General features: G+C 40.7%; 1 protein-coding gene across 1 annotated transcript in view; it reads right to left on the bottom strand.

The window, feature by feature from the left end:
• The window catches only part of DNAH2 (dynein axonemal heavy chain 2), a 113,055-nt gene that overhangs the window by 86,474 nt on the left and 841 nt on the right, over window positions 1-25,740 (bottom strand). Inside the window, exons 2-12 of the mRNA XM_037151148.2 lie at window positions 20,137-20,198; window positions 17,164-17,334; window positions 7,002-7,230; window positions 6,360-6,470; window positions 5,965-6,203; window positions 4,810-5,001; window positions 3,981-4,138; window positions 3,404-3,491; window positions 2,854-3,059; window positions 2,266-2,395; window positions 1,812-1,994 (exon numbers count right to left, since the gene is read on the bottom strand). Coding sequence (XP_037007043.2) covers window positions 1,812-1,994; window positions 2,266-2,395; window positions 2,854-3,059; window positions 3,404-3,491; window positions 3,981-4,138; window positions 4,810-5,001; window positions 5,965-6,203; window positions 6,360-6,470; window positions 7,002-7,230; window positions 17,164-17,334; window positions 20,137-20,198 — 1,769 coding nt within the window. The remainder of the gene's footprint in view (window positions 1-1,811; window positions 1,995-2,265; window positions 2,396-2,853; window positions 3,060-3,403; window positions 3,492-3,980; window positions 4,139-4,809; window positions 5,002-5,964; window positions 6,204-6,359; window positions 6,471-7,001; window positions 7,231-17,163; window positions 17,335-20,136; window positions 20,199-25,740) is intronic.

The following is a 25,740-nucleotide window of genomic DNA, read 5'->3' on the forward strand; positions in this document are numbered from 1 at the left end:
CAGGTACACACCCCAGTGATTAGACATTATATAACTTACTAAGTGATTGTCCCAATAAATCTTGTATCTATCTGACACCATATATGGTTATCAGAATATGACTGACTATATTCCCTGTTCTGTACTTTACATCCCCATAACTATTCTGTAACAACCAATTTGTACTTCTTAACCCCTTCACCTTTTTCACCATCCCCTCAATCCCCTTCCCATCTGGCAACCATCAAAATGTTCTCTATATCTATGAGTCTGTTTCTGTTCTGCTTCTTCCTTTATTTTGTTTTTTAAATTCAATTGTTGATAAATATATGTTTATTGCAATTTTGTTGTTCACATTTTTTCTTTTTTCTTCTTCTTCTTAAAGAAGACCCTTTAACATTTAATGTAATTTAATGTAACTGGTTTAGTGATGATGAGCTCCTCTAGCTTTTTCATGTCTGGGGAGCTCTTTATCTGTCCTTAGATTCTAAATGAGAACTTTTCTAGATAGAGTAGCCTTGGTTATAGGTCCTTGTTTTTTCATCACTTTGAATACCTCCTGCCAATCCCTCTGGCCTGCAAAGTTTCTGTTGAGAAATCAGCTGGAATTCTTATGAGAGCTCCCCTGTAGGTAACTAACTGCTTTTCTCTTGATGCTTTTAAGATTCTTAGAGCACCTGGCTGGTACGGTTCAGTGGACTGAGCGCTGGCTTGAGAACCAAAGGGTTGCTGGTTATCTTCCCGCTCAGGGCACATGCCTGAGTTGCAGGCCAGGTCCCCAGTAAGAGGTCCTGCAAGCAGCAACCACACATTGTTTCTCTCCCTCACTCCCTCCCTTCCCCCCTCTCTAAAAATAAATAAAATCATTTTTTTAAAAAAAGATTATTTGAGCAGTGGTCTTTCAACCACTGGTATGCCTCAAGAATTTCTAAAATAAGCAATACCTGACACTTAGTCAGGAGCACTGACCTCTTTTCCCTTAGATTGTCAAATTAAAAAATGACAACAACTGTCAATGTACATGAATCAAAATTATACATATTTTTGTCAGATCAGCAAAAAATATATACTTGTGTGTATGCTGCATAACTTTAGTAGTTTATATGCACCATGAGATAAAAAAGTTGAAAATCATTGCCTTAGAAGGAAGGCAGAGCTAAAAAGAAGAGTGAGAGGAAGAAACCAAGGCACAATGAGAAACGGAGTCAAAATATATAGGAGCACAGAGATTCAGATCAAGAAAAAAATGGGGACAGAAAATAGATTACACAAGGTGAAGGATTTAACAGGTACATGATTGAAAACTATTATGAGCCCTCCCTTACCATATAGTCTTAGCCCACCACTTCAGAAGTTTCCAGTTGTCTGTGGGCTGCCTTATTCTCTCCCAGGACCAATTAGATGATAACAGGTAGGTAGCTTTAGACTTACATTCCCAAAAAGTTTTTTTCTCTTTCTGTGTACCTGTTTTTCTAGGGAGACCAGGCCCAATCAAAGCCTCAACTGTCCAGTTCTCTGGAGTTTGAAGTTGTATTACTTACTCTTCCGGTGGCCCAGCTTCTTGGCTGCTGGCCCTATTCTCCCTCTCCACCTTGATATGAAATGCCTAAAATCACCCCTATTCTACCAACCAGACTCACTAGTGCTGCAAATCCAAGGCCCTGGCCTGCCTTACTGAAAAGCTGCATCTGTCACTCCCCTGGGCAGACTTAGTCTCTTGTCATGAAAACTCTCTAGCTCATCTCTGGGTCAGGTCCCTCCCAGCATGTGGCACAGACTGAAAACTCTACCATGTCACTGAGGACAGGTTTTAGGAAAGGCCAGGCACTTACATTCATGACTCTGTCGATGCGGCGACGGAGAATCCGCAACCAGTGTGCCTGTCCAGAATACTGGGCCTTGTAGGGCTCCAGGTATGGCCATTTCTTGTTCAGTTCACGGTTCACAAGGGCCAATTCAGTATTAAATAGCATGTAGAGATCCACCGCCTTCTTGTCATATGTTCGCTTGATTGCCTAAGAAAGAAGACAGAGAAGTTGACAATATGCCCTGGGGATGTGCATTTCTCTAGTTACTCATCCAAGAAGAAAGCTACACCTTGCTGTGGAAGTCACACGCTTTAGCAATCTGAAAAACAGAGGAACAGAGGGAAGAAAAGAGGCACTGGCAACTCAAGACATGGGAAAGAGCATGAATGGAGGCAGGATGGTGTTTGGAAAGCTCAAGAGGAAATGATGGAAAGCACAAGAGAGCTACGGGTGGAGGAAGCAGGCAGGACAGTGGCACCTCACGGGCTGCAAGCCTGTGGAAGGTATCCAGTAGCAGCACTCCGTGCTCTACATCTCGAACTTTCTCAAAGGCAGAGGTGATCAAGTTCTGAGTCATCACCTCCAGGTCCTTGATTCCAGCACGGAAACTGCATCATTAGAGAGACATGTTAAAATGTGGGTGTGTTCACCTTCCCCCAAGTACATCCTGTGTAAGAATCCTGTGTTATATACTAAGAGCTTCCTACATGCGAGGCAAAGACTAAGTGCCTTACATGCATTAATCTATTTATTCCTTAAACCAAGGCAATGAGATAGGTTCTGTCACTAGCCTTATTTCATAGATGAGGGAACAGAGGCTCTCACTGGTAGAGTAATTTGCCCAGTCACATATCTAGTATGTGGCAAACTGGGATTCAAACCCTGAAAGGCTAATTCTAGAACCCTTTATCCCAGGAGACACCTCCTTCCTTATGCTCCATCCTGCCCGCTCTTTCACTGATTGTCACCTTCATGTTTTACTTTTACACTCTTGCCACCCATCCTATTCTGGTTGCCTCTGCCTTCCCTTCCCTTCTCTACCCAGAGTCAGCTGTGGTTTTCTCACCGATTGTAGTCTTCATGCCAAGAGGTGTTCTTGACATCCAGGATGCCCCCACGAACTGCTCGCAGCGTGTACAGATTTTTATGAAAGATGTCCTCAATCTCCAGCAAATTCCGTGTTATCTGAGGCCCCTGGGCACCAAAGAAGCAAGGAAGGGGACCTTGCTTGCCATCTTCCCAGCGGGCAAAATGGTACTGACAATCACATACCTGAAAAGAAGTCAGCATGAGAATTCCTGCTCTCCTTTCTGAACCTGTAAGTCCTGAGCTCTTTGATTTAGCTTTAAATGTCTAAAATCTAGGAAGGACCAAGCAGATGTCAGGGGCTAGTGGGATGGGATGCATTTTTGCTGCAGAATGAAATGTGATACTAAGGTAGTGATAACAGGCAAAAGTCTAAAAGATGGGGTGGTGGTAGGACACACAGTGATGCAGGAGGAGCCAAAGAGATTAGGTTCTATGTTGAGCCTCTGCCCTAGGTCCCCAACTCCTGCATGGGAATTCTGGAGCATCTGCTGTCAGCTTTGATTCTCCTACCCTCATAGTCTTCCCACCTCAATAAGATCCTTGCAGCGTTGCACAAAAGCATCAACCTGAGCAAATATGCTGGTCTGGTCGAGCACCCAGCCCCGACTGGAGAACCTGTATTAGGAGAAAGGCAGACCAAATCAAAAAGTGAGAACACTATATATCAATCTGCCTATGCAAACCTAGAACTGGGATTCTGGGTTCAGGGGGATACTTTGAAAATGAGACCCCAAGAAGCAGTTTTCCTGAACCCTGAGAGAGGAAGCATAAGGTGAGAAGAACAAGAGAGGAGACAAAGTGTCTCGGTTCTAGGAGAAGGTTTACACATTGATGGAATTTCAGGCTTTAGAGCCAAGAAAGAAGGAAAAGACCAGGGAGGACTCCTGGGAAAAGAGGTGATTAGAGTGAGGAGAACTTCGAGTTGGGGCTGGAATATTTGTATCCAGAGAGAAAACCTGGCTGGATCCATGAAGAAACTCCCAGGTCTAGAAAAATATAATCCATAGGCTTAAAAAAAAAAGTACAAATGAAAGAAGACAGAATCTACCCTCTACAGGAATGACAAGGGGGAATATACAGAATGTCAAAGGAGACACATCGTACTGGGTATGCATCTGCACAGCTTGCAAGTAATGATCCTTCCAGGCATGACAACAGGAAATGCAGCCGTGTAGGTCCTCCTTGCTAGAATTGACATATCCTTCAAAGATTCGATCCAGGGAGATGGCATGGCAGCATAAGCGGATGATCTCATTGCTCATCTGCAGAAGGGGTCTCAACAGTCTCATTTCACAGCCTTAGTTGCACCCATCCCCTTTGTGGAATCTCCCTGATGTGCCTCACATCTCAGCCACCTACTTCTTGATTTGACTCCTGATACCCAGGTCCTCCACTGCTGGTGGGCATCCCCTCTGGGTTCTACCTCCCTCCCTGCCCCAGCCCACCTCACAGATGCTCTTCCCAGCCAGCATTCAGCTTTCTCCCACACTTCACCTCTGCCACTCCAAATAAAATGTGCCAGGTCCTACTCTTCAAAAGCTGGTTTTCCTTCCTAAACCCTCTCCCCCACTGCCATTTTCATCTTTGGAAATGAGAAGAGGAGGGTCTTCCCCTCCTGTAAACTCAGCCTGAGAGTCTGTCCTTCCTGCCTCCCTCCACATGCTCCACCAGCTCCTCTTCTCAAAGCCCCTCTTCCTGCCTAGACTACTTCCACATGGAAGCAAAATGTGCAGCTCAGACTCCAACTCTGAGCATCACTAACGTTGACAGTGCAGGTAGAAGACTTTGGTCTCTGTGTGACCCAAAGGGTGCTCCTTGCTGCCTTTTCACCACAGATCTTCTCTTAAGGGAATTCTACCTTCTTCCCAAAGTCCAATTCCTGTCAACATAGCCACCCTGTAGAAACCCTCTGCCCTACTCTGCAGGCACATACCTTTCGGAATAGGGAGGTCAGTCTCTCCCGAGTGTTGTAGTAGGGAGAGTTGACCCAGATGATTCGGATGAGACTGATCAACTTGGGAAGCTTACTAGAGATGTCCTTAGGGGGCACGAAGGCTAATTCCTGGTAAGGTTCCTTCAGGATTGACAAAAAAGTCAGGTTTGACTGTGCTTGACAAGAACCATCCTGACAGTAAAGAAAAACCAGAAGTAGACTTACCCACTGGAAAGAACTAGTTCAAAGCAAGCACTTTTTACTGATCTGAACCCCAGCCTGATCTGCCTCCAGGGGAAGCATTCCCCATTAACCCAATCCTACCTAGTACCAGGCATTCCAGGCCTCTGCAGCTTTCAGGACTAGAGTTTGCAATAATGAGTTTTATTCATTTACCAGGTTCTACAGAAGTATTTTTATGTCTTTTCTCATGTGTGAGTTCCATCTCCCCCACTAGACTGAGAGTTACCCAAATTCAGTGTTTTTTGTCTACTCTAGTTCCTCCAGCTAAACTCAGCACTCTGCACAAAGTAGATACTCAATAGCTGTTGATCAGTGAACCAGACATGACTCCCATTTATCCCCATAGTTTTCACCATGGTCCCCTTCACTGCCCTGTTCTCAACCAGGATTTCAGACTTCTCCATTAGCTGCCACTCAACTCCCTTAATACCTAGCTTAAAATTCCACCTAGAGAGAGAAGTCCTCTCTCTGTATTCTACAGATGGATTTTCTGTGTCCCCAAACATACGCAATCAGCTTGCCACACTATATTAAATTTATTTTTAAGTGTTCATCTTACAACTCTTTTGGCTGAACCACATGGGTTCCTCTTCAGTCCCATGTCACCTAGTAATCCTATTTTGTGTAAGTCTTATTTTCTCAGCTGGATTGTAGGGGTTGGGTTCACAGAGGGTACTTAATGTATATTTGTTGATTACCATAAGTAGCTGTCTCCCTACTAAACTATAAGCTCTTTGGGAACTTCCTTGTGTTTTACTAGTTTTATACTCTCCCATCAGTTGAAGTTCAAACACTGGGTGGGCCTATCTTTGCTGTTGATGGTTACATTGACTCCCTCATCTTACTACCCTATATTGTCCTAAGCACTGTCCACTTTCTGCTAAGCTTCCATCCTTTGATCCACTCACAAACCTGGATCTGCTGGGCCAGTTTCATAAAGGGTGCCAAGTAGGATGACTTGGCAAGGCGCAAGATAGACTCAATGTGTTTCACTCCCTCCTTCACCAGCTGTGTGCTGATTCCAGACAGGTCCATGCATCGGTTGCGCCAGAACTCAATCTCCTCCAAAGGACCTAAATTTTCTCCTGTCTCCACAGTCTCCTGGGCACTGAGCACTTCCTTTATCTGTCGGGTCCAGTGGATCATAGAGGCTTCAGGGGAGAACACGAAATCTCTTAGTTTCTTTTCAATGCTCCCAGTTGTGCCCCATACAGAGCCCCCCTAACCCAACTCCCTTCTCACCACCTGGGCTGCCTTCTCTCCCCTGCCCTAGGATCCCTGACACACTGGCAATGCCAGCCACTCACTCTCTAGCCGCTGTACCAGCTCCTTGTCCTTAAACACCACCTCAGGCTTCATCATCATGGCCTCAGAGGGGATGTAGAGAACAGTGTGTCCCTCCAGTTTGTACCGAGTATCTAAGGAAAGAGTAGGACCATGGAACTTCACAGACAAGAGTCAGTTTATGTCACCCCAGTTCCAATCATAGTTGATGATCTGGGGCCCAAGAAGTATTTCAGAAGAGCAGGTAGGAGTAACTGATTCTTTTTCAACATCAAGAGGAAAAATAACAGAAGGCAAGAGGAAAACCCCATTGAGGTACAATAAAAGATTGCCATAAAACCAGGTCAAAGATCTGTGCCCTCAACACTCTCTCCTATGATATATGCACTCCCCCCTGCCCCCACACTGTCTGCATTTCCCCTCACCCAGCATGTACTCTTTGAAATTTCCAACTCAAAGTTTGAGAAGGTCTGGCCAACCATTCTACAGCAGAAAACTGTATCTGGATTGGAAGACAAATTCTGTACCCTGTTTCACTCCTTCAGCAAACACATACTAAATACCTACTCTGTGCCAAGCCACATAAATACTCAGCATGAATCACCGACCTGCCTCATTAACTCTGCTGTTGGTGGGGCACTAGGCACTCAAGCCTTTCTGCTCACCTGTCAGGCAGGCCAAGAACCTGTGCAGATGAGAAGCAAAATGATTTCGAATGCTCTCAGGCCAGCTTGTGTTTGTAAAGACCTGAGGGGCAAAGACACCACTGAGGAGGCGAAGCAGGGCTGGGATGTAGGAACCCCGAACTGTCCCAAACTGCACAGTTGCCTCAAAGTTTTCTGGAGTGATGGGAACCGGTGCTTGGCGAATAAAGTACACAATCTGGTTCTGCGTCTGCATGAAAGACAGCAAATAGTTCAGAGTTCAGTCGCCAGGCCTAGTCATGATACCCAAAGGAAACAGAGGTTCCAATCATGAAAGCCTGGCCAAGTTCCCTGTGACCTTCCCTTAACACATCCTGATCCTTCTCCAAAAGTAAGTGTCATGAAGTGCTCCCTGTTCTTTGTAGGGACAAGGAGAGTTCATTTCCAGAGACATAGGGAGGAAATGCAGAGAGCATGCTTTGAGGGTAGAGACTGTATATTTTGTCCAATTCTGCTCCAGAACTTAGCACACTAGGACATACTAGATACATAGTAAATGTTGGACAAGTGGATGGATAGAATGAGAAGAATAGAGTGAAGCACTTTCAGATATAGGAAAAGCACTTTCAGATATAAGAAAAGCAGAAAGGAGGACTAGAAGAGACAAATGTCTAGAATTCTCCATTACAGTTATACTTTTCTGCCAAATTTTCATTTATCCTTCAATTTTATGTTGAGTTTTTGTTGTTTACACTCAGACATTTGTAACTTTTGTGTAGTTAAAACTTTTTAAATTTAAAGTTTCTGACTTCACCATGCTTAGAAAGTTCATTCCTATCAGATTCACCTTTGTTTTCTTTAGTGTTTTTACAACTACTCTTCATAATTTTTTGGTAGGGGTGAGCAATGAAAGAAAAGTGGGACAACTGTAACTGAACAATATATTTTTTTAATTTAATAGATTTTAGAGAGAGAAAGAGGAAGTGAGAGAGAGAGAAACAATGATTTGTTCTACTTATTTATGTGCCCTGAGCAGAGATCAAACCTGCAGTCTTGGCATGTTGGGACAATGCTCTAACCAACTGAGCTACCCTGCCTGGGCATAATTTAATTTTTAAAACTGAAAATAAAGCACAAATAAGAAATTAATAATTACCCATCTTTCCACTACCCAGAATTAAATTTAGACATTTTGTGTCTATTTTTCAAAAAGCTTAACAACTATTATTTTTGTTAAATAATTTATTAATTAAAAATAACTGAAATAATGCAGAAATTTAAACAATGCATACAATTAAAATACCATCTGAAATTCTACCACCTAGACAATGCTATTTACATTAGAAAAAACAGTATTTCAAACATCTTTCTATATATATAAAATACAGAAAAATAAATTAAAATAGTTATTTCAAAATAGAATCATGCTACTTTTAAAAGTATTCAATTTAATTTATTTAATTTAACTTAACAATGTGAATCTAATAAAGGAATTGATGAGCTTCAAATGAATTTTTCTTTACCTGTGAGAGAGATTTCTTCCTAAAATACTTTTTCTAAGGTTATAAGGAAGATTATGGAAAATATTAAGAGATTAGTTTTCTCACTACCTTTCTATTTTAAATTCTATTGCCTTACTGCTTTGCAAGATAAGAACATTGACATCTCACAATCCCTCTCATTTTCTCACCACTTCCCAATTTTTGTTACAGTATTAGTTTTACAATGTCCAAGGTGATGACATTCATAATCTATAGCATAACCATAATTCCCATGCTTACTTCGAGTATTAGTTATTTATTTAAATGAATTGAATGTTCACAGATTCTTTATTCCTGAGTTCTTTACTTGGTTCATTTCTTAATGAACTGAATGTTCGTTGATGACATATTTAAAGTAGGGTTCTGCCCTGGCTGGTGTAGCTCAGTGGATTGAGCATGGGCCTGTGCAGCAAAGCGTCACAGGTTCAACTCCCAGTCAGGGCACATGCCTGGTTTGTGGGCCAGGTCCCCAGTGGGGTACACATGAGAGGCAACCACACATGGATGTTTCTCTCCCACTCTTTCTCCTTCCCTTCCTCTCTCTCTAAAAATAAAACAAATAAAGTATTTTTTAAAACAATAAATAAAATAAAATAAAGTAGGGTTCTTTCAAGATTGAAAATGACTGCCTATCTTGCCTTTACACTTGACCATCTAGGGTGGAAGTAATACCCTGGGGCACACTAACTTTCCTGGAAGTGTGATCTTCTGCATGCTCTGAGAAGTCTGAGAGCAGCTTGATGTCTCCCCTTGGTAGGTAATTTTTTTTTAACTAGAGACCTAAATAATTTTCCCAAATTTTTTATTTTGAAAAAAATTAATTTTTTGGAAAAGAATTTTAACCCATAAAAAAGTTGCAAGAAAAGTAGAATGAACAACAATATACCCTTCATCTAGAAGCAACAGAGACATCATAATACTAATCCTTAAATACTTCACCATTTAGGCCTGGAAGTGAAGGTATTCGCCAACATACCTAATTCTATAATATCACATAAAAATGTATCTACATATAACACTTTTATAAAATATACAGCCCATATTCAATTTTCCCCAATGGTTCCAATAATGTCATTTACATCTTGTTTTTCCCATCCAGGACCCAATCTGGATGACTGGATTACATACAGTCATGTTTCCTTATTCAATAAGGAAAAATTCCACATAGTTCCCCAGTATTTTTCCACATAGCTCCCCAGTATTTTTCTTTCTTGCATGACATTGACATTTCCAATAGTCCAGGCCAGTTATTCCCAAAATGTCCCTCAATTTGGATTTACCAGATTGTTTTCTCATTACTAGATTCAAGTTCAATATTCTTGGCAGGAATCCCACAATGTGATATTCCTAAAGAAATAATTTCCTTGAATTTTAGTGGCTTAGTTAAGATATATATTGACATTTAACATTATGTAACAAATTTCATGGAATAAAGATCTTTTCATTTTCCAGATTCAGTTCCTTCAGCAGTTCAGGGAAATTCTTTGTATTTTATCACTAAATTTATATTCTGTTCGATTAGTTGGCTCTATCAGATCATCTGTATCTATCTTTCATATCTATTAACTTATTGTTTTTCATTATTTGTTTGTTTGTTTTTCCTGCATACACTGTAGTTATCTCAGCCTCTCTTCTTTGTCAAAACAAGTTTTCTGGGATAGGTATTCAGTTCCTTATTACTTCTAACCTACTAGGTTTTGTAACATGCTACTTTCTTTTTTTTTTTAAGATTTTATTTATTTATTTTTAGAGAGAGGGGAAGGGAAGGAGATAGAAAGGGAGAGAAACATCAATGTGTGGTTGCCTGTCACATGTCCCTCACTGAGGACATGGCCCACAACCCAGGCATGTGCCCTGACTGGGACTCAAAACCAGCAGCCCTTTGGTTTGCAGACCATTCGGTCCACTCAGCCACAACAGCCAGGGTACATGCTACTTTATTTCCTAAAATCTGTATCTCCCTTTTACCTCATGACCATGTCTTATCATTTCATCCCTCTGCTTTTTTAAAAATTGATTCATGTTCTTATTAAGTCATACTGTAACATGATGCTTTCGTCAGGAATTTCCTTCTATTCGGTTATGTTTTCCTCTTTTGCATGTTTTGTTGTTTGTTTGTTTTGTTTTTCTTTTTCATTTTGTTTTGTGTTTTTCCCTTGATGACATATGCTTGCAGTTGCCATGCAATTTCTTTTCACTTTCCTTATACTTGAGCAGTTGTATGAATTTATTCTTTTTGTTGTAAGGTACTGTGGGTGACTTCATGTCCCACTGTGAGAGCTCAGTTTATTTACCCTTCAAAGTTAAAGAGTTGAGTGCTTTATGTTTTATTTACTTTTCTCTAGCCTAAAATAACTGCATGAAGGGATAAGGAGGTGGTAAAGGCTAATTTAAAACAATGTAAAATCTTTGTTGAAATACCTGGCTTCTTTGTATCTCTTCAGATTTTGTTAAATGCCCTACATCTAAACTTCACTCCTCTCACTGGGGTTCACCATTTCTGAAGGGAGTATGGTTTCCTTAATTCAGTGCCTAAACCTTTCACTGGCTACCATTTTTAAAGTTTATTAGATGAGATTTTACTTCTTTCCTTGTTTGTTTACTCTTGGGTGTTTTTTCCTGGTTTTACTTTTTGCCCATTTTATCAAGTATTCAAGGATAATTTTTTAAGGAAGTGTCAGTCGGCCATCTTAAACCAGGAGAATATAATTAACTATCTGACCTATTTAGAATGTATTCCAGCATGCTAAATAGATTTTTTTCAGCTTTAGTGGGGCATATTTAATAAATAAAAATTGTATATATTTAAGGTATGGAACTTGATTTTTTAAAGATTTTGTTTATTTGTTTGTTTGTTTGTTTATGAGAAGGGAGAGTGAAAGAAGGGAAGAGAAACATGGGTCAGTTGCCTCTCACACACACCCCAGTTGGGGACCTGGCCCACAATCTAGGTATGTCCCCTGACTAGGAATCAAACCAGCAACCTTTTGGTTCACAGGATACCCAATCCACAGAGCCACACCAGTCAGGGCTGAGACCTGATGTTTTGAAATGTGTATACATTGTGAAATGATCACCAAAATCAACCTAATTAACATATCCATGTATCTCATATAGTTACCATTCCCATCTTTCCTTCCTTCCTTCCTGTTTTGTGTGTGGTGAAAACACTTAAGATTTGCCCTCTTAGCAAATTTCAAGTACACAATACAGTTTTATTAACTATAGTTATCATGCTGTATGTTAGATCTTGAAACTTTGTATTCCCCCCCCCAGTTTTACTGTGATATAATCAACCTATAACATTATATTGTTAGTTTTAGGTGTACAACATGATTTGATATATGAATTTATTGCAAAATTACTAAAAGCTCAGTGAGCATCTATCACCTCACATAGTTACAAACTGTCTTATTGTGAGAATGTTTAAGATCTATTCATTTAACAACTTTCAACTATACGATACAGGATTGTTAATTATAGTCGCCAACTATACATTACATCCCCAGAACTTATTTATCTTATAACTGGAAGTTTATACCTTTTGACCATTTTCACCCCTTTTCCCTGTTCCCTGACCCCCTGACTCTACAAACCATCAATCTGTAATCTGTTTCAACAAGTTTGGGTTTTTTTCCCCTAGATTCCACATATAAGTGAGATCAAACAATATTTGTCTTTGTCTGACTTATTTCACTGAGCATAATGCTCAGCAGGTCCATTCATGCTGTTGCAAATGGCAGAATTTTTTCTTTCTCATTGTTGCATAATACTCCATTGTAATATCCTATTTTTAGTCAGATTATTTGTCATATGTCAATAATATACATTATACACACACACACACACACACACACACATAAACATTTTCTTTACCCATTTGTCATCCCTGGTTGTTTCTGGTTGTTTCCATGTCTTGGCTATTATAAATAATGCTACAATGAACATGAGGATATAGATATCACTTCAAAATAGTAATTTCATTCCCTTCAAATACATACCTAAGAGAGGAATTGCGGGATCATATGGTAGTTCTATTTTTTAATTTTTGAGGAAAAGCCATACTATTTTCCATAGTGGCTGTACCAATTTACATTGCCAACAAATGTTTCCCTTTTTTTTCACAACCTCACAAATGTTTGTTATCTTTTGTCTCTTTGATAATAGTCATTCTAAAAGATGTGAAGCGATATCTCATTGTGGTTTTTATTTGCATTTCCCTGATGATTAGTGATGTTGAACATCTTTTCATGTACCTGTTGATCATTTGTATGCCTTCTTTGGGAAAACATCTTTTCAATTCCTCTGCCTATTTCTTAGTCAGATTATTTGTCATTTTACTGTTGAGTTGTATGAGTCCTTTATATATTTTGGATAATAACCTCTTATTGGATTTATAATTTACAAAGATTTTCTCCCATTCCTTAGGTTTTCTTTTCATTTTGTTGGTTTTCTTTGCTGTGCAGTAGATTTTCAGTTTGACGTATTTCCACTTATTTGTTTTTGCTTTCGTTGCCTTCTCTTTTGGTGTCAGGAACTTCGTATCATTTGACCAACATCTCCTCATCTCCCACTCCCTTCAGCTAATAAATCTTTTTTTTAAAGATTTTATTTATTTATTTTTAGACTTCGGGCCAAGATGGAGGCATAGGTGGAAACACTGCCTCCTCGCACAACCAAAATTAAGGACAACAAAGATTTAGAAACAAAAACACAACCAGAACAGATAGAAAATTGAACTATATGAAAGTCTGACAACTATTCATCCAGACTGGTAAGAGGGGTAAAGAGGGGTCACAGCAGGAAATGGAGGTGGCTGGCAGACCCTGGGCATGAGGAAGAAACATGCACACCCAGTGAGGCACGCAAGGCAGTTGGCTAACCTCAGTCACACATTTGTGAGTAGATAAAGCAGGCTAAAACAAGCAGCAAGACAGACCATGCAACCCAGAGCCCACAGGAGATGGGAAATAAAAATCTAAAAGCACTGATTGAAAACACTTATGGGGGTTGAGATGCAGGGAGAGACTCCAAGCCTCACAGGAGAATTTGTTGGAAAGACCCACAGGGTCCTAGAATGTACACAAGCCCAACCACCTGGGAACCAGCATCAGAAGGACACAATTTGCTTGTGGGAAGCGGCAGAGGGGACTGAAATCTGAGAGAGAGCAGAGCAAGTGCCATTGTTCCCTCTCTGTTCCCGCTCCAATATACAGCATCACAACCCAGCAACAGGGGTTGCCCCGCCCTAGTGAACACCTAAGGCTCCGCCCCTCATACATAACAGGCGCAACCTGACCAAAAATTATGGCTCAAACAGAAGAACAAATCAAAACCCCAGAGTCAGTACTTTCAAGTGACCAAGAGATAGCCAACCTATCAGATGCTCAATTCAAAACACTGGTGATCAGGATGTTCACAGAACTGGTTGATTTTGATCACAAATTAGATGAAAAAATTAAGACTATACTAAGTGAAATGAAGGAAAATGCTCAGGGAACCAATAGTGATGGAAACAAAACTGGGACTAAAATCAATGGAGTGGACCAGAAGGAAGAAACAAACAAACAAACAGAAAAGAATGAAGAAATAAGAATTTGAAAACAATGAGGAGAGGCTTAGGAACCTCCAGGACATCTTTAAATGTCCCAACATCCGAATTATAGGGGTACCAGAAGGGGAAGAGGAAGAGCAAGTGAAAAACTTATTTGAACAAATAATAAAGGAGAACTTCCCCATTCTGGCAAAGGAAATAGACTGCCAGGAAGTCCAGGAAGCTCAAAGAGTCCCAAAGAAGTTGGACCCAAGGAGGAACACACCAAGGCACATCATAATTACATTAGTCAAGATTAAAATAAAGGAGAGAATTTTAGAAGCAGCAAGAGATAAGGGGACAGTCACCTACAAAGGAGTTCCCATCAGACTGTCAGCTGATTTCTCAAAAGAGACCTTACAGGCAAGAAGGGGCTGGAAAGAAGTATTCCAAGTCATTAAAGGCAAGGATTGCCTACATCCAGAATTGTTCTATCCAGCAAAGCTCTCATTTAAAATGGAAGGGAAGATAAAGTGTTTCTCAGATAATGTCAATTTAAAGGAGTTCATCATCACCAAGCCCTTATTATATGAAATGTTAAAGGGATTTATCTAAGAAAAAGAAGATAAAAATATGAACAGTAAAAAGACAGCAAACTCACAGTTATTAACAACCACACCTAAAAAAAAGCAAACTAAGCAAACAACTAGAACAGGAACATAATCACAGAAATGGAGATCACATGGAGGGTTAGCAACAGTGGAGTGGGAGGAGGAGAAGGGGAGAGAAGGTACAGAGAATAAGTAGCATAGACAGTGGGGAGAAAATGGACAGGGGGAGGGCAAGAATAGTATGGGAAATGTAGAAGCTAAAGAACTTATGACACATGGACATGAACTAAAGGGGGGGGAATGTGGGTGGGAGGGGGTATGCAGGGTGGAGGGGAATGAAGAGGGGGGAAATGGGACAACTGTAATGACATAATAAAATATTTTTTTAAAGATTTATTTATTTTTAGAGAGAGAGGAAGGGAAGGAGAAGAGAGGGAGAACAACATCAATGTGTGGTTGCCTCTCACACACCCCCTACTGGGGACCTAGTCCACAACCCAGGCATGCGCCCTGACTGGGAATCAACCAGGCAACCTTTTGGTTCCCAGGCTAGCGGTCAATCCAATGAGCTACACCAGCCATGACTAAATAGAGCTTTTAATGGAAAAATGTTGTTTTTCATGTTTCCTAATTCTATTCATTGAATAATTCATCCTTCCCCACTGATTTTTAAATGCCATTTGTATAGAAAATGCTTGCATATATGGCTCTGTATGTTCTATTTTTTTGCTGCTGCTTATATAATGTATATTCCTCCCCAGTCCAACAGTTTGTAATTACTGTAGCATAAGAAAAGATCTTCATATTCACAAGTCTCCTCCATTACTTTTCTTCATCATTTTTTTTTGCTATTTTCATGCATTTTTCTGGATATATTTTAAGAACCTTTGTAGTTTACACAAGGTATCTAGGGACTGTGGTGCTTTGACTGGAGATGCATTAAAATGGTACATTTTTTAGATGGAATGACCTTAATATAATACTGAGGTTGCCACCCAGAAACAGGGTATGGCTCACCATTTATTCAAATTTTCTCTCATGGACTGGAGCGAGGTTGTTTTCTTTCATTAAATCCTACACATATTTTGTAAATTTTTGTTCCTTTAGTGAAAAAAATCTTTTTTCATGATTTTTGTAGCTGATGATTGTCAATATACAAGAAAAATCCATGGCCTGTTTTTGTGTTTAATGTAAAATGTTTCGCAAATGGTGCATTGTACAAGAGCATGCTCGTCTTCATTATCATTGCAATTCTTGTATATGTACTGTCAATAGAAGCAAAGCAATAGCCTTTTTCTTATCCAACATTTTATTTCAAAAAATTTCAAACATACAACAAAGTTAAAAGAATTTTACAATATTGATCTATAAACCTACTGTGCAGATTCTACCAACATTTTACTATATGTCTTAACTATCTCCCTACCCATGGTTTACCCTTCACTAATGTATTCTCCCCCTGTTGAAGTATGTATCTAATTCATGAAAGCCTTCAATATTTCCCTCTGGAACAGAGATCAAATTCTTTATTTTTGTATTGATTTTTTTTAATTGGGAATTTTATAGAGAACTTTTCTCCATATAATTCCCTTTATTCTTTCTTATTTTTTAAGCCTTACCAAAGGATCTGCTCATTGATTTTAGAGATAGGAGAATGGAGGGAGAGACACAGAGGGAGAGAAACATTGATCACCTCCTGCACACCCCTGAGTGGAGAGCAACCCACAACCCAGGTATGTGCCCTGACTGAGGATTGAACCTATGACCTTTCGGCTCACGGGACAACACTCCAACCAACCAAGCCACACTGGCCAGGGCTATTTATTAATTTTTTAGAGAGAGAGGAAGAGGGAGAGAGAGAGAAAGAAATATCGATTTCATGTTCCACCCATCCATATATTCATTGGTTGACTCCTACATGTGCCCTGATCAGGGATCGAACCAGCAACCTTGGCATGTAGGCATATGGGGGCAATGCTCCAACTAACAACTGAGCCACCCAACCAGTGTGAGGCCAAATCCTTTGCATAACATACAAGACCCTTCACAAGCTGACACCAACCCACTTTTTCAGCATCATTTTCCACAACTTCTCTCTTCTTTGCATGTAAAGTGTTTTTTACCTAAACAGCTCTTACCCAACCTTGATAAAATCCTACTTAGCCTCTATCCCCAACTCAAATATCACTTTCATCACCAAGCCTTGCCTGCATTCCTCCAGCTACCTTAATTGCTCCCATAAAGCTCCTATAAAGCTTTGTTATGCATCATAATACATTGTACTTTTTATGTCTCTCTTCCCCGTTAGACCACAAGATCATCAAAAGCAAAAGCCTGCTTTATTCTTTTCTGTATCCTGCTGCCAAGAAGAGTACCTGACACACCGTGAGGCTCAGTAGACCTTGGGCATGAGAAATAAGACTAGAAGATGACAGAAATACACAGAACCCTCAGCTCCCTAGAAGACCACCTTGAAGTCGGGAAAGTGGAGTACCCACCTGTACAGGCATGCCCAAATCTAGCTTCAGCCCTGAACAGGGGTCATTGAAGATGGTGAGGATGGGTTCTGATGGGTCCTGGGCAAAATGTTCCAGAATGGCATCATGCTCCTCTGTCCATTTGGCATCTGCTAGTCCTGTCAGCATAGCTCGGGACAGGAAAAGGGGCTTCTACAGAAGGAGGACAGAGATCCAAAAAAGGCATAGCTGTTAGAATGAGTCATTTCTCCCATCCACAATCACATGTGAAGACATGTGATTCAAGAAAGGTTATCCTTCCTCAGGATATTTTCTTCCCAAGATATTTCATTTATACCTGTGGTTGTAAATATGTATTGTTAAGCAACCCTTAACCTCCAAATCAAACTAAATTAAGGGAACATGTAGGATATTACCTTAAATCAAGGGATTAGAAGAAGATGACAAGGCTTTTTTTTTATATTTTTTTTTTTTTAGGGGAAGGAGGAAAAAGGAGGGGAAAAGGGGTGGCTTTCGCGCCGGGCCGGCACGCCGCCGACCCCGGGTCGGGAAACACCGGCGCCTCAATCACAGAAACCGCCCCCAGGGCGACAAGGCTTTTTGATAAGGGTACAAAGAGCAATTGATGTAGCATCCTCCCCAAGATACTGAAATAAGTATAAAATATTGGGTAAAAGTTAATTGGCATAGCAGTAAGGAAGAAGTGAAGGGAAAAGAAAGCATCAAAGAACAAATCACTTAGATGGAACACAAATTGTAACTGATAGCTAGGAAAAAATTAATCTGTAAAACTCTACTAAATAAATTAAGGAAACTAAAAAATATAAAGATATATAGCTCAGTGAACTTGAGAAGCCACCTTGTCCTTCTCCCAGTGACAGAAGAAATCTCTTTTATTTAAAGTTTCTGTGTCAAGCCCTGCTGGTGTGGCTCAGTTGGTTGGAGCATCATCCCATACATCAAAAGGTTAGGGGTTCAAATCCCAGCCAGGGCACAAGTCTAGGTTATAGGTTCAATCCCTGGTCAGGGCATATGTGAGAGACAACCAATTAATTTTTCTCTCTCACATTCATGTTCTCTCTCTCCGCCCCCCTTCTCTCTTTAAAATCAATAAACATATTTTTTAATTTTTGAATAAAAAATAAAGTTTCTAGGTCAAGAAAACTTAGACTATGATCTAAGATCTTTCCTACATTAAAACAAAAATGAACCAATAAGAAAAACACTAAGACCCCAATAAATAAGTGGGCAAAAGGACATATGCTGACATGTCATGTCATAAAAAAGAAAAAAAGGAAAAACATGAAAAAGTGCTCAATTTCAGTTGAAATCAAAGAAATACAAATAAAAATAGCAAAGATACATAATTTATTGCCAATAATTTTTTAAAAATCCTTGCTAGCCCTGGGTGGTATAGCTCAGTGGATTGAGCACCAGCCTGCAAACCAAAGGGTTGCTGGTTTAATTCCTAGTCAGAGCACATGCCTGGCTTGCAGGCCAGGTTCCCCATGGGGACTGCGCAAGAGGCAACCAACCACACATTGATGTTTCTCTCCCCTCCTTCCCTTCTCCTCTAAAAGTAAATAAAAATCTTTTAAAAATATATATATTTTTAAATTCTTGCTAAATTGATAATACCCAGGCCTGGAAAGTGTTCGTTGCTAGTGTGAGGGCAAAAAGTGTGATTCATTTGGCAAACAGTTTGGCATTACATATTAAAATCATTAGAAATGTTCTTTACTCCTTGATTCAGTAAGTCCATATACAGGAACCTAAAAAAATATTAAATGTTCCAAAGTGTGCTACTTTTAATTACAATATTCATCACAGTATTATTATGAGAGCAAAAATTAGAAATAGCAAAATGTCCAAGAGTCATGATTTAACTATGATATACATATATCTAATTGAGCACTTAACTGCCATTAAAAGTGGTGCTTACAAAAAAGTATATTAGAGCCCTGGCTGGTGTAGCTCAGTGGATTGAGCGCGGGCCTGCGAACCAGACAAACACGGTTCGATTCCCAGCCAGGGCACATACCGGGGTTGCTGGCTGGTTCCCTGCAGGCCAGTTCCGAGCAGGGGACGCATGAAAGGCAACCATACATTGATGTCTCTCTCCCTTTCTCCTTCCCTTCCCCTCTAAAGATAAATAAATAAAATCTTTTAAAAAAAAAGTATATTAAAATAACATAAAGAATGGTAAAATGTTTTGTAAAAAAGCTTAACAAGAATCATAATACATGGTACAATTAGGCTATTTTTTAAAACTTACAGACTTATACACTGAAAGAAAAGACATGTGCCGAAGTATTAATATTGAATGAGTTTAGGCAGTAATGCTATGACTTTTCTTTCTCCTTTCTTTGTTTCACTTGTCAGACCCTTCCAATGTTTTCTCTAATGAGTAGTTACTACTTTCCTTTTACTTTAAAAAAATTTCAAGGTCACCACTCCTTTCTTCTAACCCCAGTGTCTATGGCTAGGTTCTGATGCAACTTGGAGATAAAGGTATAAGGGTCATTTTCTAAAAATGCCAACTTCTAAAAGTGCTTGAAGTGGTTTCTGTAAATTCTTCTGCCAAAGGAGAAAACTGGAATAAAGGAAGGAAGAAAATGTCTTTAAAAAAGTAGTATCCCATTAGGAAGATACCTACCAGCTTTTCAACTTGTTCAGATATTCACCCATACATTTGATAAAGCTTGTCAACGTTTTACCCAAGGTGGGCAGACAAGGAAGGGTCAGCTAAGAGACCTGTTCCTCACTTAAAATAATCTTCTTCGGTGTGGGGGGTGGGAGGCACGGGTAACTTTGCCCTTTACCTGTCCCAGATTTGTAATAAGTAACCCAGATTTGTGGTAAGTAGGCTACCAGTAGAGTAAAGAGAAGAAAGTGACAGACTGAAGAGGTTCTTTACACACTATACTACAACTAATCTTTTAATTAACCTTTTGCTGGAGAGGAATATTTGTCTCAAGGAGAACCCAAACTTACCACATCCACCTCAGGCTCCTGTAAATTTTCTTTCTGTACTTCAGATTCTGCCAACACTGGCTCTGGGAAAAATAAAAATTCAAAAATGAAGGCATTCTTTAAAGAGTTAAACACAGAGCCAGCAACTCCACTTCTAGGTACATATGCAACAGACTTGGAAGCAGGTCCTCAAACAGACATCTGTATGCCAATGTTCATAACAGCACTATTCACAGCAGCCAAAAGGTGGAAACAACCCAAGTGTCCATCAACAGATGAATAGATAAACAAACTGTGGTGAAATATTCCTCAACCACAAAAAGGAATGAAGGATTTAATACCATGGATAAACCTTGAAAACACTAGGTTAAGTGAAAGAAGCCAGTCACAAGAGACCACATATTGTATGACTCCAATTCCGTATGAAACGTCCATAAAAGGCAAATCCATAGAGAGAGGAAGTAATTAGTGGTTACTAGGATCTAGGGGAAAGGGTCGTAGGGAGTGACAGCTAGAAGGCTAAGTTCTGATGCAACTTAGAAGTAAAGATATAGAGGTCCTCTGGTACTCAATTTTCAAGCTTGAAGTGGCTTATTGAGAGTAGGATGAAAATCTTCAAAAAATAGATAGTGGTGCTGGTTGACAACTTTGTGAATATACCAAAAATCATTAAATTGTTGTCTTTAAATGGATGAATTTTACATAAGTGAATTGTATCTCAATTTTCTTTTAAAAAGTTAACTGGGGCTGGAGGGGCAGGAGAGACTGGGGAGGAAGTGCAGTCAGTACTAAGGTTATTCTAGGCATCGAGCTTCTGGCCTTCCAGTCTTCCCCAGTCCTCTTCCCACTTAGAAAAGTTGGGGTCCATAGAAATTGACCCCTCTCCAAACAACCACATTGCTGGGTACTCCCTTTTGCCACATTCACTCTGGAACCCCCTTAAAAGCCAGGAGGGTGTTTCTCACCTGATCTCTCCTGACCCAGATGTACCTCCTAATCTGTTGCTCACAGAGGACACTGAGTTTGTAAAATTGGTGAGTTTCTCATCTCCCATGAGCCAAAAGGGGGAAGTAATAATGAGATGGAACCAAAAGACTTTGGGAAACAGAACACTCTGACTTCTAGAAAGAAAAACTAGGAGGGAAATGAGGCACAGAGGCCAAGAAGGAAAATAATGAAAAAGGTGGAGTAGATGATTCCAGGAGCTTTGTGGTAAATGGGACAGGTAACCAACTTCTTACATTTGAGAAAACTCAGGGCATTCAAGATTTCACACAAGAACTAGGCCAGGGGAAGGACACTGAGATGATTTTAAGAGTAAACTGGTTTTGTCTTCAGACTTTATATAAAGTCTAAATCATGCAATACAATACTAGTATATAATGTTTGTGGGTATGCTCAATAATTTTAAAAAACAAGCTTGCGAGTGATAAATACCAACTCAGGATAGTGGTAACCTCTGGAGAAGAGAGAAGGGCTTTGGGGGCAGGGGCAAGCAGAGGGATTTCCTTGTGTCTAAGCCTATTTATTCTTACATTGGCTGATGGGTACATGGGTGTTCATTATATTATTCTCTATACTTTTTCTGATTTGCCTGAAATATAAGTCAACAATCCCTTATCCAAAACCCTTGAGGTCAAGTATATTTCATAATTTAGAACTGTAATATAGTATGGAATACAATAGCCCCCACCCCCGGATGGCTCTAGAACAGCACTGCACAAAGTTTTTTTTAAATCCTGACCTGAGGACATGTTTATTAATTTTAGAGAGAGAAGAAGGGAGAGGAAGAAAGAAACATCCATTGGTTGCCTCCCGTACACACCCTGATGAGGGATCGAACCCACAACTAGGTATGTGCCCTGACCGGGAATCAAACCTGCAAACCTTTTGGTGCATGGGATTACACTCCAACCAACCAAGCCACCCGGCCAAGGTGAACTTTTAATGTTAATAGTATTTCTGCAGTAAAACATAAAAATTTATACCAAGTGGCTTAAATAAACTATAAATACCTTCATAACAGTTTAGGTTATGTTTTACTACCAAATAAGCTTGGATGCCACTTTCGGGGGGAAAACTTTTAGTTCTTAGGGCTTTTTAAAATTATAGATACATGCCCTGGCTGGTGTAGCTCAGTGGATTGAGCATGGGCCTGCGAACCAGACAATCGCGATTCAAATCCCAGTCAGGGCACATGCCTGGGGTACAGGCCAGTTCCCAGCAAGGGACACACAAAAGGCAACCATACATTGATGTTTCTCTCCCTCTCTCCTTCCCTTCCCCTCTACAAATATATAAATAAAATATATTTTTAAAAAAATTACAGATACGGAATTAGGAACCGGTACTACTTCTTGTTTTCTTTTTTAGTTTATTTTTTTATTGATTATGCCTTTACAGTTGTTCTATTCCCCCCTTCATTCCCCTCCACCCTGCCCCCCCATCCCCACCATTACCCCCCCTTTAGTTTATGACCATGTGTCTCAAGTTCTTTAGATTCTATATTTCCCATACTATTCTTGCCTCCCCATCTATTTTCTATCTACTGTCTACACTACTTATTTTCTGTACCTTCTCCCCCCTTCTCCTCCTCCCACTCCCCTGTTGCTAACCCTCCTTGAGATCTTCATTTCTATGTTTCCACTCCTGATCTAGCTGTCCTCTTAGTTTGCTTTTGTTTTAGGTGTGGTTGTTAATAACTGTGAGTTTGCTGTCCTTTCACTGTTCATGTTTTTTTTTAACTTCTTTTTCTTAGATAAGTCCCTTTAACATTTCATATAATAAGGGCTTGGTGATGATGAACTCCTTGAATTTGATCTTATCTGAGAAGCACTTTATCTGTCTTTCCATTCTAAATCAAAGTTTTGCTGGATAGAGCAATCTTGGTTGTAGGTCTTTGGATTTCATGACTTGGAATACCTCTTTCCAGCCCCTTCTGGCCTGTAAGGTCTCTTTTGAGAAATCCGCTGACAGTCTGATGGGGACTCCTTTGTAGATGACTGTCCCCTTAGCTCTTGCTGCTTCTAGGATTCTCTTCTTCATTTTAATCTTGGCTAATGTAATGATGATGTGCCTTGGTGTGTTTCTTCTTGGGTCCAACTTCTTTGGGACTCTGAGCTTCCTGGATTTCCTGGCAGTCTATTTCCTTTGCCAGATTGGGGGAATTCTCCTTTATTATTTGTTCAAATAAGTTTTCCACTGGTGGCTGTGCCTTTCCCCCTTCTGGTACCCCTATAATTTGGATGTTGGAGCGTTTAAAGATGTCCTGGAGGTTCCTCATTTTTTTTTTGAATTCTTGCTTCTTGACTCTTTTCTGTCTGGCCATTATTTGCTTTCTTCTGGTCCACTCCATTGATTTGAGTCCCAGTTTCCTTTTCATCGCTATTGGTTTCCTGTGCAATTCCATTCATTTCAATTAGTTTCACCTTCATATGTTTGTCTAATTTGTGGCTACAATCAACCAGTTCTGTGAGGATCCTGATCACCAGTGTTTTAAACTGTGTGTCTGAGAGTTTTGCTATTTTTTCATCGCTTAGATTTATAGGCTCTGGGGCTTTGAGATCTTCTTGAGCCATTTTTGGTCTGTTTGCGCTCGTTAAGTATGAGGAGCGGAGCCTTGGACTCCAGGTTGCTGGGTTGTGACGCTGTATGTGGAGGCGGGATCAGAGCGGGGAAATGGCGGCCCCCTCTGCTGTTTTCCGCAGCTGGGTGAAGAGCAGAACCTTAGGTCGTTCTCCCCGCCGGGCCACTCAGAGTCGCTAGATTATGACGCTTTATGTGCAGGCGGGGTTAGAGCGGGGAAATGGCAGCGCCCTCCGCTGCTTGCCACTGGGGCTGCTGGCTCTCGTCCAGTCGCCCACTCCCTTGCTTGTCTATCCACACACAAATGCGCGACCACAGTCAACCCACAGCCCTGCTCCCTCACTGTTTCCCCGAAATTGCTTGCTGAGTTGCCCACCAGGTCCAACACTGCTCCTGGGTTCCGCGCACCTGAGTCCATCTGACTGAGTTTTCCTGTGCAACCCTGCTCCGCCAGCTGCTGGTTTTGCCCCTCTTACCAGTCAGGCTGAAGAATTTGTTGTTATCAGACTTCCGAAAAGTTCAATTTTCTGTATTCTGTCTGTGTTTTCTGTTGCTATTATTTAGTTGTCTCGTTGTCTCTAAACTTGGTTGTGTGAGGAAGCACAGCGTCTCCACCTATGCCTCCATCTTACTTCTTGTTTTCTTAATGAGGATAACGTAAGGAAGCAAAGGATGTCAATACAGACCTCAAAAGGGTGTTTACCCACCATCTTTTTCCAAGAAGTATTTTCAGCCCTGTCTTAGCCTGTCCAGCAAAATACCACAGACTAGGTGGCTTATAAAAAGCAGAAATTTATTTCTCACAGTTCTGGAAGCTGAAGTCCTAGGTTAGGGTGCCAGCAGGGCTGAGTAAGGGCCCTCTTCCTGTCACAGACTTCTCATTGTGTCCTCACTCAGCAGAAAGGGACACGGGATCTCTCTGGAGCCACTTTTATAAGGCTCTAATCTCATTCATAACAGCACCACCTTTGTTATTTAATAACAAGGCCCACCTAGTGGTATCATCACATTGGCCGTGAGGATTTTAGCATATGAGTTTCGGAGAAATGCAGACATTCAGACCATAGCAGACCCCCTCCATCTGCAGTGGGACAGGCCTCAATCCCTGACCAGCTTCAAAGATTATGGGAATTAATGCTCATTTCAGGACTGCCTTGGAGGCCCAAGTCTTCTCTGAACCTCTTTCAGGATTACAAATCAGCTGGAAAGCTTTGCACCAAACACTAAAAAGGCTTAGAGCCAAGATAGTCAGAGATCCTTGGCATTTGGTGATCAGAGCTTTCATTTAAAAGCTCTCTCTCTTTCTACCCCAGAGAATTCTCCAAATTGAACCTAAAGGCTTTCTTTCCTCCATCAGCCTATTCCTGCTACCCAGCTTCTGGAGCCAGTCCCATTTTAAACTAGTTTCAAGAAACCTCAGAAGAAAAAATTTCTCATGTCTGGATCCTAGGGCAAGGCCCCATGTACCCTGGACCTTCTATGCCCATGCTTAATCTCTCAACCTTTAATGTGAAAAGGGAATGCTATTTCTCTCCATCTTGACTGGTTGTTAGCAATGAAAAGAAGCCCCAGGACTGTGAACCTGAGTATCGCGGTTCAATTCCCAGTCAGGGCACATGCCTGGGTTGCAGGCCGGTTCCCAGCAAGGGACACATGAGTGGCAACCATATACTGATATTTGTCTCCCTCTCTCTTTCCCTTCCCCTCTAAAGATAAATAAATAAAATCTTTACAAAAAAAAGAAAGAAAGAAGCCCCAGGTAGCCCTGACTAGTGTGGCTCAGTGGATTAGGCATTATCCTGCAAACAGAAAGGTCCCCAGTTTGATTATCAAACAGGGAACATGCCTGGGTTGCAGACCTGGTCTCTTTCTCCCTCCCTTCTCCTCTAGGAAGGGAGGGAGGGAGGGAGGGAGGGAGGGAGGGAGGGAGGGAGGGAGGAAGGAAGGAAGGAAGGAAGGAAGGAAGGAAGGAAGGAAGGAAGGAAGGAAGGAAGGAAGGAAGGAAGGGGCCCTAGGTAAAAGAGGAGGACTATACTTAGC

This window comes from Artibeus jamaicensis, unplaced genomic scaffold, assembly GCF_021234435.1.
Source record: "Artibeus jamaicensis isolate MK-2021 breed Jamaican fruit bat unplaced genomic scaffold, CSHL_Jam_final contig_781, whole genome shotgun sequence".
NCBI lineage: Eukaryota > Metazoa > Chordata > Mammalia > Chiroptera > Phyllostomidae > Artibeus > Artibeus jamaicensis.